A 15,496-nucleotide genomic window follows, 5' to 3' on the forward strand; every position below is an offset into this window, starting at 1 on the left:
CCACAGCTTAAAGACCTCTTAATGGTCATGGTGCAGTTTTTTTTTTTTTTTTTTTGGATTTAAACTTTTAAAATATTAAAAATATATATTTATTTTATTTAAAGCCACGTGGCTTTACACCATTGGATGTGTGGGCCCCACACACTTGCCAGGTCAACAATTTAATGGAAAATTTGACGGAAGTTAACGGCAAGGACCATTTTGATGTGTAGAGGGTAACCTTAAGGACCATTAGTGTCACAAAAAAACGTTAAGGACGAAATGTGATAATTTCGCAAACCTCATGGACCATTTGTGATAAAAAGCCTTTTGAAAATTAACATTTATGAAAATAGGGGGTAAATTTTGACTTCTTTTATATATAAAAACTCAATGACAAGTAGCTTATTTTTTTGTTGTTGTAAAACTTTATGTATTTGGACGATATTTTGAATCCAATAACTATTTATAACGAAAAATTAGACCAGTGCCGCCAGGCTGGCTTGGTTGCAATTTGGCACCTGTCAAGAAAAAAGGAACCAAAAAAAAAAGTTTTAATTACATATATTGAGTCTTTGTTTGGGTCTCAGTATAGGTTAAGTTATTGGTTGCTTGTTTTTATTGTAATGGAATCTTTCGAAAAGATATTTCTATCGTTTTAGAAAAAGACAAAAGAAAAAAGTTTTAGTTACCTCAATTTTCTCTAATTGGGTTGTTGCCAATGCCACGATCCAGTCACACACGTTATCCAATAAGCGTGTGTCGCTTTCTGGGGCATTACAATACCTTTAGATTAGGTGTAGCTTTTTGCAAAAGTCTTGTATGAATCTCCGATTATGCGAAACCACCGCATATTGTATACCGATTACGTAAATTTAAATTAATGCTCATACCAGTTCCAACATAAAAGTAATAATACTTTTCACAACCTTCTCACATTTAACATTTTCATTAAAAAGGAAAATAAGTTGGTGTATATTTTTACATGTCAGGATAAATCTTTAGTTCTCAACCCACTTTTGGGAAAAATGATGCTCCATTAGGTTACCGGAGACACCATATTTTCGGATGATTAATGATCTCTAATTCTGAATGACTTTTTTGTGTGCCATCTGATTGAAGACGCAAGTTACAATCAATGAGAATAAGGATCAAATTTATGACTCCCACAAGGATTGGGGTTCCTTGGCCCTCAGAAAATAAAGGCTCAGATCATCAGCATTTCTTTTTCTGATGGTAACTTTGCATAAAAACCAAAAATAAAAATAAAAATTGAAATTGATTGATCTTGGAGTTCCTTGAAACGAGGACAATCTCATGTATATAAGTTTCATTCTTGCCATTCTCATCTACCAAAAGGCTAAATTGGAATCTGTAAATTTATCAAAAAAATCCACAATGTTTATAAAAAGTAGTATCTAAACCAAAAATTCTCCCCAAGTCCCTCAACTCACCCAGAAAACCCAAAAAAATTAAAAAACAAAAATAGAGAGAGACATAGAATGGCTCAAATCTTTTATAATCCAGGTAGGGAAGGAGGATACACACAACAAAAATAATCAAACAATCTTATACGATAAATTCCTGAACGTATTTCTATCACGCAATCGAATATGTCAACATTGTGCTTGAAAATATAACGGCAACAGAAGTAGTACCCACCTCAACTTGTAGGCTTGAACAATCAGGTTCTTTTAACTATTTTATAAACTAAGGAGGAAGGATTACAATTATCATAGACAATATGCATCACAAAATCAAAGCATTTGGTGTACTTACAGTGTCTATCTGCATTTGACCCACACATTGTAATGTTGGATGAAAACCACAAACATGCATGATAAGATATGAAGTTAAACAAAGGTATTAAAAGAAGGTGAAACCAGGGCAACCCAACTCGAACTCTATTGACAAAGGCCTTTTTTTACCTGGGTTGGTTTTCCGGGCATCCAATTTCCACTTCTGTATCTCGTCTTTATTGCAAACTGCTTAGAGAGAGACAGGCCCCGAATTGTTGCAGCTTTCCTCAAAACATAATACACTTAAACCAAATTCCACCCCAAGCGCGTGACAAATGTATAGGTTTTTTTTAAAATTTACAGCAGACGATAAATTGGGAGAGGCTGCTACTAATACTGTACTCTCTCATCATTATTGAAGTGCAGGCTCTCGATGCCCCTGAGAGTGGACTCTAAGGTCTTTACGTTTGAAATATTTCTTCCAGAAGATGTACGATTGTTCTCTGAAGGTACAACTGGTGAACTTCTTTGGCCACTAGAAATTTTACCTAGTGTTCCAGGGCTCAAATCTGAGGTTTGAGGGCGAGAGAGATCAGACTCACTGCCAACGATCACTGCATCGCGACTGCTAGAGACTGCAGCCCTCCTCGATGATCCACTTGACCGCAAGAAATTAGAACTTGATAACTGCATGAATCCAAACAAAATGAACTAAATAAACTAATCTAAGACTCTACAAAAAAACCCAAATAGTAATGAACTTGCACAATGCTGTACTTGTCAAACTGGTCAATAAAAAATAACCGAAGGGGATAAAACCTTATTTGAATCAAAATACAAAATAAATTCTTTACCATTGCGTCTTTAGATAGAGATGGATCATTTGCAGCAGGACTTTTTTGTCTAGACAAGTTTCCAGAATTTACAATTGGCCCAGAGTTTCTCCTACGAGAGGGATCTGACAACGACCAACCTGTAGGTCTACCTTCCTCACCACCTTCAAAAAGTTAAATACAAACAAAATTAAAATTTGGGCTACGTGAAGAGAAAGACACTTATGAATACTGGACTTCAATATGATAAGAAACACAAAAGATAAAAATAGGGGAGTAGACTTATAATAGCCAATAAAGTAACCCACTCTACGTAGCAAAACAAGTACATGTGACTGCATTTTCCAGGACACCGAACTAAGTAAGTAGAGAAACACTAAAACAGAGTTTTGACATGTAAATGGATTCCTATTATGCAGAAAATGAAAAGAATGGTAGAATTACCAGATTGTCTTTCAGCATTTGCAACAGCTGGAGGTAAGCCAGAGCTTGGTCCAGCACTAGCACCCTATTAAATAGTAAATAATGTAAGCTAAATGGTTGAACTAACAAAACACTAAAAAAGTTCACATCACTTACAAGAGCACGAGCAGGAGGTGTGGCAATCTGTGACTGCTGATATTTCAAGATGGTCCAATCAAAGACATAATCAAACTGAAAGCCTGAAGCAAGAAGGAAACCATATAAGTAGATGTGGTTAATGTGACACTACTATAAGATCAGTAGAGCAGCCTCAAGTAACCTATCAAAAAAGAATTTCAAACCTTCCCGAATAAAAAGGTCACGAAAGAGTCTCTTCAGATATGCATAATCTGGTTTATCATCAAACCGCAGAGACCTACAGTAATGGAAGTACGATGCAAACTCTGTAGGATAACCACGGCATAAGGCCTAAGAAAGAATTAAGAAAGAAGCAGTGAATATTCCATACTGTAATAAATATCATTGTAAATAAAGAATAAACAAAGAATTCATTATCATTAGATTTCAGCTTACCTCAATAGAAGTTGACACTTTCTTTTCACTGATCTTCTCATACTTTTGCTTTTTTGTTCCCGCTTTCAAGCCCTGCCAAGGAAGGCTAAACAGGAAGAAAAAAAGGTCATAAATAATCGAATATGCAAAAAGAAATATATACAACACTGGCAGGCACAATAGTCACCTTCCTCTTAGAAAGTACATAAGCACATATCCAAGTGATTCTAAATCATCCCTGCGGCTTTGTTCTGTGCAACACAGAATAACATGATCAGAATCACATGAAGGGAGGGTGAGGGAGAGAAAAAGTTAAGAGAGAGAGAGAGAGATGGCTTACCAATGCCAAGGTGAGTATTCATGCTTGCATATCTTGCAGTGCCTGTCAAATTCTTATTTTCTCTGCGGTTATACAAGTATCAAAGTAGTTTTATTTTTGAAAACTGCACCCTTCATATATATTCTCACTCATAGATATTAACAGCATGTCATTTTTTTTTTCCAAGGAAACACCTAAGATAAAAGGCTAAGCAAGACATATGAAAGTCACAACACTTGAATTTGGATAGTACCCCAAAGAAAAGGCTAAGCAAGACACTATTGATCACAATATAAAGATTAAATTGCTTTTAAAGAAGATTGGGTGGTTTTCTTCCTTAATCATTTGTTTGTGGTTTAGACACTGACCCCTCCAGCCCTCAATCCTCCAGGTTTTGATGGTTAGCAACAGACAAAGGAAACCGATAGATAGTAAAATTACTCAACTCCCCAAAAGTATCATTAGTATAGTCAAAACCTAAAATTATTGAAAATGATTCACCATATTCCTATAATCATTAACAGCCTGGCTGATGAAACCTGCTATAGACCAGAGTCATAATTTGACCAAATGAAATCAGATTATATTTGAAGACGGTTCCTGCACCTAACATATTTTATTTAATTAAATGAAAATTTGTATTATAGATTAGTATGTGAGTAAACCCTCCACTATCTTGAAACCAACGAGAATCAACCAGCAGTGAACTAGGTATCTATTGCAGCAAGATTCTAAAACAAACAGACACAATCAAGAGCAACCACATAAAAATTTTGCCTTAAATCTTGAAACACGTTTTACTATTAAAAATAGGGACAAGAGAAACAAAACTGACAGCATTTTGGATTTAAGGCGGACTATTTAACCAGTTCATACTCGATACATCAAAGACAAAATCGAATATCGAAGAATTTAAAATAACCAACCTATAAGGAATATGCTGATGAGTTGAAGTGTCTCTATACTTCTTAGCGAGACCAAAGTCAATGACGTAAATCTACACGAAAGAAGAGATAAACTTATGCATTTAGATAAAAATGCAAAATCACAACCAAAATTACAGTGAGTTGCGCAGAACTCAAAATCAAAATAAAAAATCAATTTAATCGCAAGTTCCAAGTACCTGATTTGCTCGCCGACCCAAACCCATTAGGAAGTTGTCTGGTTTGATATCACGGTGTAGAAATGATTTGGAATGGACAAACTCCACTCGATTGATCTGACACAAATTTCAATATTAAGATTATCAAACTGCAAAGATTCTAGAAGAGTATGCATCGGTGAAAAGAATCCTACCATTTGATCTGCAAGCATGAGAACAGTCTTCAGAGACAATTTTCTACTGCAAAAGTTGAATAAATCCTCAAGACTAGGTCCCAGTAAATCCATCACAAGAACATTGTAGTCTCCTTCAGTGCCAAACCATCTCACATTTGGAATTCCAGCTGCCAAAGTTGTATACAGTGGCCAGTTCAGAAAGAGAAGTAATAGACCATGCACAATATTGAAAAGAAACATGGATAGTGGTAAAGGCATTACTTCCTCCCTGTAGTATTTTGTACAACTTTGATTCATACATCAATTGTGGATGTTTCGTCTTGACATTTTCCTGAGAGAAAGAAACATGGATAATGAAATTTAAGCAACTGAAACATTGATTATCAACAACATAATTCAGCATGCAGCAAATTGTGGAAATGCATATTATTAAAAATAAAAGAATCAGCAAACCCATCCAAATATGCAAAGAAAGATTAAATATACCAATCAGAATTCTGGCATTCATTCTCACAACAGAGTTTAGCGGATCAGACTACAGCAGTCTATGTGTTAATGAGAAACATTACAATCACACAGAGACTTACTAAAGAAAAGAAAAATAATAATGCATAGGGAACAATGAAAGCATTACAAAGTTCACGAGCACTAGAGCCTCAGCACTGTAACCTAGCAAACACCAAGAGTTGTAGACATTCCAAAATCTACTTCTATTGTGGGTATACATCTTCACACAGATACAAGTTCAAGAGAGTGTCCTAGCTCAAGAGGACACATGAATCATTGTATTAGGTGGAAACTTTTAAAGCCTACCAAACTAACAGGAATTGACGCCATATCATCAAACACATTACCCCACTTGGGACATCCCGTACAGTCAAACGACATGCCCCAAACTCAGCTGAACCATACAAATCATATTTTGCATTTTCAAGTTATAATTTCCCAGTATCACCAAATTTCAACCACTCGCAACGCAGAAGGTAGGTAGATAGATACTGAGTTCAGTTACAACTGTGAACATTACGCCCTAGATTGTAATGCCCTCCTTAAGATCACACCAGAAAAACACATTTTAAGAGCCACCAAAGTCTCAATTATGGATTAAAATCAGCCCAAATTTCCACTTCTACAACACTCCTCCCAATAAAGTTTATTACTATACAGTATGATCATCAACTAGCAATGACGGAAAAGATAATCATACATAGCATAAATATCCAAGAAAAACCATCAATTTCCTAATGCCGTAGAAAAAATAACATGTAATTCAACTCACAAGCTTAATCGCAACCTCCTCGTTTGTCTGAATATTAGTACCTGAAAATCACAGCACAAAAAGAATAAAAAAGAAATTTGACAGAATTTTTCTTTAAAAAAAAAAAGCAAAGCAAAAGACACCAAAAGTAACAGAACAAAACCTAGGTAGATCTCTCCGAACGATCCGCTACCGATCTTCCGGCCAAGTCGAAACCTTCCACCAACCCGAGGCTCCATACCCCCCAAAACGCAACGATCACAGAGAAATCCTAGCCCTAAATGAAAACCCTAAGACCAAAAAAATCCCTAAAAGAAAGAGACACAAAAGAAAATTGGGGACCGTACAAGGCCTTGACCAAACCTAAGTCTTGGAGAGGAGTTAGATGGATAAATCAGCAGCGGAAGAAAGTAGATGGGGACAGGGACGGGAATGGAAGGGATGAGTAGGGGTAAAAGTGGAAAGCCGAGGGACTTTCTCTCTCTAGAAGTCTAGGGTTAGAGTGAGAGGGAGAGATTCGAGAAGACCACGAGAGAATGCGTTATGACTCTCTCACACCATGTCGCGTTCGAAGCGCGATTTTCCTACGGCCTTTATAAAGACTCTCCCCCCTTTCGTTTCTGTTTTCGGGTAGTCAGCACCGACGACGTCGTTTTTTAATAACACATATGCATAGCATATTTCGTCAATTTCCTCCCTTTCTATATTTATTTTTTCTCTTCCTTTCTCTTTGTTCAATGAAATGAAACCCACGTTTTGTTTTTGTTAGCTGCAATGAAAAACACGTGTTTTTAGAGGGAAATGTGAAACCATAACGCAACCGAAAAAGTGAGAGAGTATACTTTCTTCTATCGTGAATTCGCCAATCGGATATTAGTCGAATTCAAGATACAATAACTCTTGATGGTAAGATAAATTCGGCAAGTTATAAGAGAACCGACAAACAAAATAAATTTTCGTTTTTCTGTTTGTGATGTAAGACAAAACCAACGAGTTGGAAGGGAACCACGAAAAAAAAGGGGTTTTCAAATGTAAGAATTTAATTTGATATTATTAATGTGCATTTTGGGTTTTCTAAAAAGAATTATAAAAAAAAAAAAAAAAAAATTGGAATGAGAATAAACTATGTACTCTTTTTAGGCCTAACATGTCTGGAAAACAACCAAACTAGTTTAATAACATGGATGATAGGTTAGGTGAACAAGATTTTATAGCTATGTTTAATAAATATGACAGTGGAGGAGAGAGACTTTTTATGGTTATATCACACACAACCACCTTGATATGAAGTCAGAGATATGATGATTTAAAATGAACTTTCACTCTTCTTTGGTGAAATTTGTCTCACTAGTCTTTTATAAAACAAATTATTTAGTGGAGAAAGAGAACCTACTTTGCATGAAGCAAGGTTTCACTACAGATAATATATATGCTTATATTAAGAAATTGTGTGTTATATATGGTAATAAAATAGTAGCAGGATGATGTGAAAGTTTAATCTTGTGTATAAATGAGTTCATATTAAATAGCAAGATAAGAATGGACATTCATTTTATTAGTAGACTATACTGGTTGTTTAGATTTAGTAAATGCATCAATAAGTAGCCTACTCAATTAGACTTTGAATTGAATTGGTCCAACAATGCATCAAGGGATCAAAAGTTACTGGAGCAATGCTTGAATTAGTCACCCTTACGCAACGATTAGCGGGCGACTGTACCTAACAAAATCTTGTGTTGAATTAACGTTTTTACGATACATTATTTGGTTTCGGTAAACAATTGTTTTACTTGGTCCATTGGGTTTTAAAGATCAACCTCAAGGCACCAGGGGCAGCACAGGGTTGATTGATTGAACTGGAAAGGAACTTGAACTTAAAATAATAACATGGTTTTGAGAGTTGTGTCTGTAAAGTCCAGAAGATATGTAGAACAACATGTGGGGCAAAGAAACATAGACAAATGACATCTATCTTCACTCACTTTAAATCTTACAAGATATTGTACATATAACAGCTCCAAGGCTTTTTCTATAATGAATGGGACTTTTAACCAACCCCACATAAGTGGATAAAACAATACCAAGAAAAGAATTACAAAGGGCCACAACGATAAAACTGCAATCGGCCTCAAACCCTAAAAAATTAAGATTTTCAAAACTGTATAATCATGGACATGGTCACAACGGAGACATCGGACTTTGTGTACTTACAGGGGTATGCTTCTTTTGCAGCTTCCCTCTCAAATGTCTGATCTTGGCATCCACTCTAGCCGTAAACCCGATCTTGGTTTCTTGTCTTGCTTTAGACGCTTCCCGCTTCCACATGCGCTGATCCTCAACATCTTTCTTGTAGTATTTGATTTCTTGGATGATATGATGATCCATTGGATTGAAACTTCTTTGGAAGGCTAAGTGGACAATGTAGGGAAGATTACAAGCAATTGTTACTAAAAGGGTGGCTGACCAAAATAACGGTGCAGGACCAAGAGCTTCAACTAGAATTTGATAGGCATTCTTGGAGTGAACTGGGGACAGCATGCCGTAAAGTAAGAGAAATAGGTACCACATTGCAATACTGCCCCACACAAAGAGGTGCTGAATCCATGTAAAGTGGCTCATTGTGAGAGCAATCTGGCAGTTAACAGCCCAGACAATGCAACTGAACATCGTGGTACCCATAGCAGCCATATCAGCAGTCTGGCCATTAGAACGGAAGGCCTGGTCATAGAAGATGATAATGTTGAGGAAGAAGATGATTAGAGAGCAATAGACACCATTGCCCATCCACCCCAGTATCCTGTACCAGTCGAAGAACAAATTTCTAGGTCCTTGCTGATACAATGCAGGGAACTGCAAACAAATAATTTTTTAAATGTCACCACGGAGCCATAGAAAAAGGTGTTTAGTTGTTAACAAGGGCATTGTTTGTAGGACTAACCTGTAAGCAGACCTCAGAAGACACGTCTTGTTCAAAGACTCCAAGTGATATGACAGGCAATGAGGTAAGAATGACATTGAACGATAACATGTACCAGTCATCATATATTGATTGCCCAGAGAAACCCGTGAATGCCTCAAAGTAGAAGAGGGTGAGGCCAAATGCAATATTTTTGTAGAAGAAATAGCAAACCTGGATGCAAAATATCCCCATTAATAGGTGGATGACTTTACAAATAAATAAATAAAGACATGGGCACACACACATGCAAATTTGTTTCTAGTATGAAGCGTGTGCCTTTGACCAAACATACAGCACTTGCAAAATTACAAACTTATCAAGTCAATGAAAGTAAAGTACTAAGATGGACATTTATTGATATTACCATCTGAGCAATCCTCTTATAGCACCAATGCCCATGGACTACCAAAAGTCTCTCCAAAAACCGAAACTGGGCAATTGAAAAATCACTAGCCATCACAGCCTGCAGGTAAGTACCAAGTATTGTGAGATTCACCATAAACAAGAAAAAATTCATGCTTCTACATTCCGCTCAGGATACTTTGCTTCCCATTCGGACAGCTAATACAAACCTTCTCGCAATTAATCCAAATATGATGCACACACACATACAAATGTATACCAAAATAGAACACAGACCAAATTCGGAGGGCACTAGAGAAATTTGGGTTTAGAGTGATTATGCCCCTGGAAATTGTGAACGTGATCAATTTTAATGGAAAATATAACAGACTAAGTCATGTCAAGATTTAAAAACACTTAAAAGTTCAGGGGGCAAGGTAAGCCATCTTAAAATTCCAAGACCAAAGTGTCAATAAATCATAAAAGAAAAGAAAATGTTAAATTAATTTTAATTGATGTGGCTGTCCACCTCATCTGCCACATAAGGTGGTATGGGAATGTGGTATACAAATGTGGTAAGAGTAGCATTATTTTAAATGTTTATAACTTTACCTGTGCCTGGTAGGGGTTGACAGCTACTAGCTAGTGTATAAAAGAAATTGATGATATTCTGTGTATGAATTTTGAAGATAATAAAAGAAAAAAAAAAACGTAGCAACAATAGTAGATTATAAGAAAGAGTAGTCAGAAAAGATACCAACCTGCATACCTTCAACCCCACTGATTCCAACACCAATGTCAGCTTCTTGTATCATTCCAACATCATTTGCACCATCGCCAATTGCTAATGTGGTTTTTCCAGTTCCTTGTTTGACTAACCTTGTTACCTAGTGTAAAAACAACTGAACAAATGAAGAAACAGCACGGCTATACCCACATTCATAAGGATATCTTACTCATTTGACAATTGAAATGGAAAAATGAAAAAAATTTGGAATTGAGTAATAGCAAAAAAAAATCCATTTACCAGTGCCTTCTGCTTGGGAGAGACACGGCAGCATATGACTGATGCACAGTCAACAGCTAATCCCAAGAATAGATGCTTCATATCATCCTCCAAAGCATAGGTTAAAGTTTTTCCATCAATAATTAATGCAAATGCTGCATGTGGATCTTTCTCCAACTTGATCATTTGTGAGGCATTGGTAATTTGATTCAAAATGTTATCTTTCACAGCCTGATCATTAGTCAAAAGACACAAAGTCTAACATTATATAAATAAATCTCCTGAAAAAGAAAAAAAATCATGTTCCTTTTCTCAATGAAATATATACCTCTTTGCTATCTTGTCCCAACGTGTCGAAATTCGCTGTTGATATACAGATCTGCTTCATGCCCTGTCGGAGCAAACTACATGCAAATCTGCACAGCAAAAACCCCAAAAAATAAAATAAAATCATTACATACATCTAAAGGAGCATATTCAACAGATACAACAGGCAATGTTTCATAAGACAATGCATAACAGTGCTTTCTGCTTTAGTGGTTAGAGACAAACCCTATGTTGATTGCAGTTTCCATCTTATCCCCTGTCAAAACCCATATCTTAAGACCAGCTTGTGCAAGATTGTCTATGCATTGGGGCACCTAAAGAGAAGGAAAAAAAAATGAAGCTAAGTTGCCGGAAATCAGAAAGGCAACAAATCAAATTACGGCTATAATCAACCACGTATATACCCCTTTTTGCAATTTGTCCTCCACAGCCGTTGCACCAACAAGGATCAAATCTCTTTCCATCTTATCTGCTACTCGCTCAAGCATTCCATCTCTATCAGCCCCAATAGATGTTTTTGCTTTCTGAAACTCATTGCTCCAAGCAGAGTACTCAGCCTCCTCAAGCTTTCTATAAGAAAGTGCCAATGTACGCAACCCAGCTTCTCCATATTCATTCAAATGCTTAGTAGTAGCTTCTTCGTACATTCTTCCATTCTTGGAAAGTCGATCAAAAATGATGCTGCATAAGCCAAGTAAAGAAATGATTCATGGGAACCAAAGTGGATAAGAAAACATAAAAAGTATAAGAAATAAATCCTTGTTTTCCTCTCTCCCTTTCTTTCTCATACCTTCTCTTTTTCTTTTCTTGGAAGGGAGGGAGGGAGAGAGGGAGAGAGAGATGAGATAAATTTATTGAACAACTGTTTATTACAGCTCGATACTTCAGTTTATAGCTTTAAAGCCTCCAACTGCTTAAAGCATCAAACAGTACACTTAATAGTAGATATTTAGCCTGAATGAAACCCAAAATAAACATTAACACTTGACAACAACAAATGAAAGCTAACTGAAGACACTACATAAACCTTCATTGGAACAAACCCCTCCCAAACAAAAAATTAACACTGAACAACATATGAAAGCTGACTGAAGACAGTAGTCACAGTACATAATGCAATTCCCCGAAATAATTAACAATAGTTGGGAGCCTAACCTGTCAGCACCTTTGCAAAAAAGAAAAATCTGTCCATCTTCATCTCGCACAATTACAGACATACGCTTCCTTTTGCTAGTGAACTCCAATAGATTTAAGACTTTGTACTCCCTGTAAGTTTCCCAAGAGACAACGGAAATGTTAAGACAGAAGGAACTCGATAGAAAGTTTAACTGGTTGTCCTGAATAACATAAATCATTCATACGCTCACCTGTCCACTGGTTGTCCTGAATAAGGATACTTCTCATGGACAAACACACTTGATTGATTTCTTTTACAAAACTCAAAACCTAACTCTCTTGCTGCAACAAGAAAAGCCGCTTCATCAGGTGACTCTGCTTCATACGTATAACTGCCAGTCCCTTCATTTAGCTCGGGAATTGCAGTGTGGCAAACTGCTAATATTCGTAAAAATAATGAAATCACATCAGGGCTGGGCTCCTTCAACCAATTTCCATTCATAAGCCGGCTGTCCTCAAAGCTAAACCCCTTTATCGCAGATTTCCGATCCTTATCATCATTGGAAGTAACAACAGTCTCCAGCTCAATTTCTGATCCTATTCCGTTCCCCCATGATACACGTTGATTATGTTTTCGCATGGGAAAATTAGAAAGATCATCTTCATTGTCCTCAAGGTCAAAGGCCATCTGTTTTGCTGCTGCAAGTTCAACTTCACTGGAACGGACACCATATGCAGTACCACCAATGGAACACTTGAGAAAGTCCATTTGGTTGCAGGTTAACGTGCCAGTTTTATCAGAGAGGATGGTGTCTACCTGGCCTAACTCCTCATTCAAATTTGATGTCCGTGCTTGGGCAGGATTCCCAGTCTCTTCATCATACATGTGTATGTCTTTGTTAATGAAGGTTGCTTGCAAAACCTTCACAACCTCAATTGAAACATACAGAGAGATGGGTATTAGATATCCATAAAGGATGAGAGCAGTGACCAGGTGGATAAGGCCCGACAAGGCAGGCTTTTCTGGGCTGTACATATCTGTTGTTTGATCAGGGCGCAAGTACCACGAGTCTGGCATACTGAATTTTGTCTTCACAGCAAAGCCTATTGAGCTGATCAATGAGATCCCTACAAGGAGGGTGAAAAGGATATAGATAATATTATCCATTTTCCTTTCTATACCACTCCTTTTTGAAGGGGATTTTGTTGAATTCTGCATGACTTTGCTATCATGGCCTGTGAATATCACCACCCCATACACATAAGCTGTATTCCTGAGCTTCGAATCTCTGAGGAGTATTTGACCAGGTTCGAGAGGATAAACCTGCCGATCATATTCAAGATTACCCACAAAGGAGTAAAGATTGGGGTTTGGATCTTCACATTGAATTGTTGCAGTGAAATCCTTGAAAGTGCCATCATCCTCCAAAGGTGAGGTTACTTCCAAACATCTCTTTACCTTCAAATTCGTCTCACCATCTAAGTTCATAGTCTCAACATAGCAAATCCCGTCTTCATAACTTGACGACAAAAGAAGCAAATCAGCAGGAAAGAATTGATCCTTTTCCACTTTCAAGATGTCTCCAACCTGAATTTTATGCCATGGCCTAAAACCAAAAGCACCATCTCCTTTATGAACGATCACTTTTCGGAGATTAACCTTCATATCCTGCAAGAACCTATTCCAATCTTCCAGTGCTTCCTTTGCCATACTGAGACCAACAACAAATACCAGAGGAGCAATCATGCTCACAGGAGAGAATGGCGAGACAGGGGTGAGGGAAAGAATGGCAGCCAAAAGAAAATACACATTGGCAACCCGTCTGAACTGCTCAAACAGTGCCTTGGGCAAGAACGTGATAGGGTTATACTTGGTGGTTGATATGAAATTTGAACGGTATTTATAAGGCTTCTTCTGATGGAGATGAGGTTGGTTACAATATACAGTTCTTGAGAACCCGGCTCCTTGGATTGGGCGAGACGGCTCTGTCTCACTGGCTCTTGGCTTTTGGCAGAATGTGTAAAGCTGGCTCTGCCGGAGCTTTGCCCTTATCTTTCCTCCTGCCATTTCTATCAATCCCAGCCAAATCCAATTATAATTGGCACGTACTCATTAAAGAAAGGACTCAAATCTTTGTCCTCGCCGTAGGATTAATGGTACCCTTGTCTCCAATTTCTCCTTAAAAATGCCTAACATACATAAACCCACATAAAAATAAACTCTCTGCACATAAAATTCACAATTTCCAGCACAAAATATTCATACAATTAATCGAACATCATGCATTAATGTTTAAAAACACTAAATTCGTTTCTTAAAAGAGCTCCTATTCAAAGCTAGGTTGAAATGCCTTGCACATTAAGATTTCTAGCTTTTCTACGCCTTTAGATTTGAGGAATTAAAGCAAAATCTTTTGGTCAAACAGAGAACAAACTTGCAAGTACAGCTACCAAAAATAAAAAAGACCCTAACAGAGCAATTCACACTCAAAATGAATCAAACAATTTTCATTTCCTTTCCAAACATGAAAATTTACACAGAAAATTGTGTATAAAAAGATGATCAAAAAAATTAAAACCTACAGAAAGCCCAATGATACATTAAACTCAAAAACCAAACAATTAAATAAATTAATAATGTCTTTCAAAAAATAACAAAATGAAAACAAATGTTGTAGCTTAGAATCTGACAATGTCCAGCTCAAACCGTGAAACAATCATTAACAAAAGTACAGATTCCTCGTACCAAAACCTTAAAATCCTCAGAAAAAGGCAAGGCATCCAAAAATATGAAGAAGAAAAAACAAATCAACCCAGAAGAAAAAAATAAATCTTTTCCCCGGAAAACACAAACTTTTAAATAAATAAAAAACAGAGACAAAAACAAAATGGGTACCTGCCATCAGGGGCCTTGGTCCATCTTCAAGACAAATTAAGAAGAACCCATTTAGCAGAAAGGGAACGAGCGAACTTTGAGCTGCAGATCAAGGAGGAAGACAAAGTCTAGAGAGAGAAAGAGACAGAGAGGGAGAGAGAGAGAGGGAGGAGGGAACAGAAAGAAAGAAAAGAAAGAAAAGAAAGAATGAGCTTCCTCTTTCTCTCTCTCTCTGCCCGTCGTGAAGTCCAAACCAATGGCAGGAATTTCCGGGCCCTCCTTTTCCTATATTTATATATTTATTATATATATTTATACATATTTCCCTTTATACAAAATTTTCAGTTTTTTTTTTCAAAAATGGTTTTAATAAGAAATTCCTGTGATTGATTGTTTAGAGCAGGTTAGGGGATGACCTGGCCAAGTCCATTTTTCTTGGTCTTTGTTTGGGCAGCCACCAAATGAGAACCGGTCGGTCTTTTGCTCTCCT

At 37.0% G+C, this 15,496-nt stretch overlaps 2 protein-coding genes across 4 annotated transcripts; both read right to left on the reverse strand.

The window, feature by feature from the left end:
- Window positions 1–1,531: 1,531 nt before the first annotated feature.
- CKL2 (casein kinase 1-like protein 2) lies at window positions 1,532–6,946 on the reverse strand. 2 transcript variants are annotated; one of them, XR_002527116.2, is made up of 15 exons: window positions 6,545–6,946; window positions 6,403–6,443; window positions 5,385–5,454; window positions 5,142–5,290; window positions 4,969–5,064; window positions 4,772–4,842; window positions 3,867–3,928; window positions 3,714–3,777; window positions 3,548–3,632; window positions 3,316–3,442; window positions 3,131–3,213; window positions 2,996–3,059; window positions 2,573–2,715; window positions 1,908–2,405; window positions 1,532–1,767 (listed from the first exon to the last, which is right to left on the reverse strand). XR_002527116.2 is itself a non-coding variant. In XM_021961508.2 (14 exons), exons 1-14 carry the CDS (start codon window positions 6,618–6,620, stop codon window positions 2,109–2,111), a joined length of 1,428 nt encoding a protein of 475 aa, XP_021817200.1. In that variant the 5' UTR covers window positions 6,621–6,946; the 3' UTR covers window positions 1,532–2,108. The 2 variants fall into 2 exon arrangements, 1 of the variants encoding a protein (XP_021817200.1); XM_021961508.2 differs by having other exon boundaries at window positions 1,532–2,405.
- Window positions 6,947–8,335: 1,389 nt separating this feature from the next.
- LOC110759441 (putative phospholipid-transporting ATPase 4) lies at window positions 8,336–15,281 on the reverse strand. Of its 2 annotated transcripts, none has more exons than XM_021961488.2 (11): window positions 15,028–15,281; window positions 12,383–14,321; window positions 12,171–12,281; window positions 11,420–11,696; window positions 11,241–11,329; window positions 11,017–11,104; window positions 10,710–10,946; window positions 10,444–10,569; window positions 9,705–9,803; window positions 9,320–9,511; window positions 8,336–9,231 (listed from the first exon to the last, which is right to left on the reverse strand). In XM_021961488.2, the coding sequence occupies exons 2-11, from the start codon at window positions 14,197–14,199 to the stop codon at window positions 8,560–8,562; spliced, it is 3,708 nt and encodes a 1,235-aa protein (XP_021817180.1). In that variant the 5' UTR covers window positions 14,200–14,321; window positions 15,028–15,281; the 3' UTR covers window positions 8,336–8,559. The 2 variants fall into 2 exon arrangements, with proteins under 2 accessions (XP_021817180.1, XP_021817181.1); XM_021961489.2 differs by having other exon boundaries at window positions 10,710–10,919; window positions 15,028–15,280.
- Between the last annotated feature and the right edge of the window lie 215 nt (window positions 15,282–15,496).

The sequence above is a fragment of the Prunus avium genome, chromosome 3 (genome assembly GCF_965620075.1).
Source record: "Prunus avium chromosome 3, drPruAviu1.hap1.1, whole genome shotgun sequence".
In the NCBI taxonomy this organism is placed as follows: Eukaryota; Viridiplantae; Streptophyta; class Magnoliopsida; order Rosales; family Rosaceae; genus Prunus; species Prunus avium.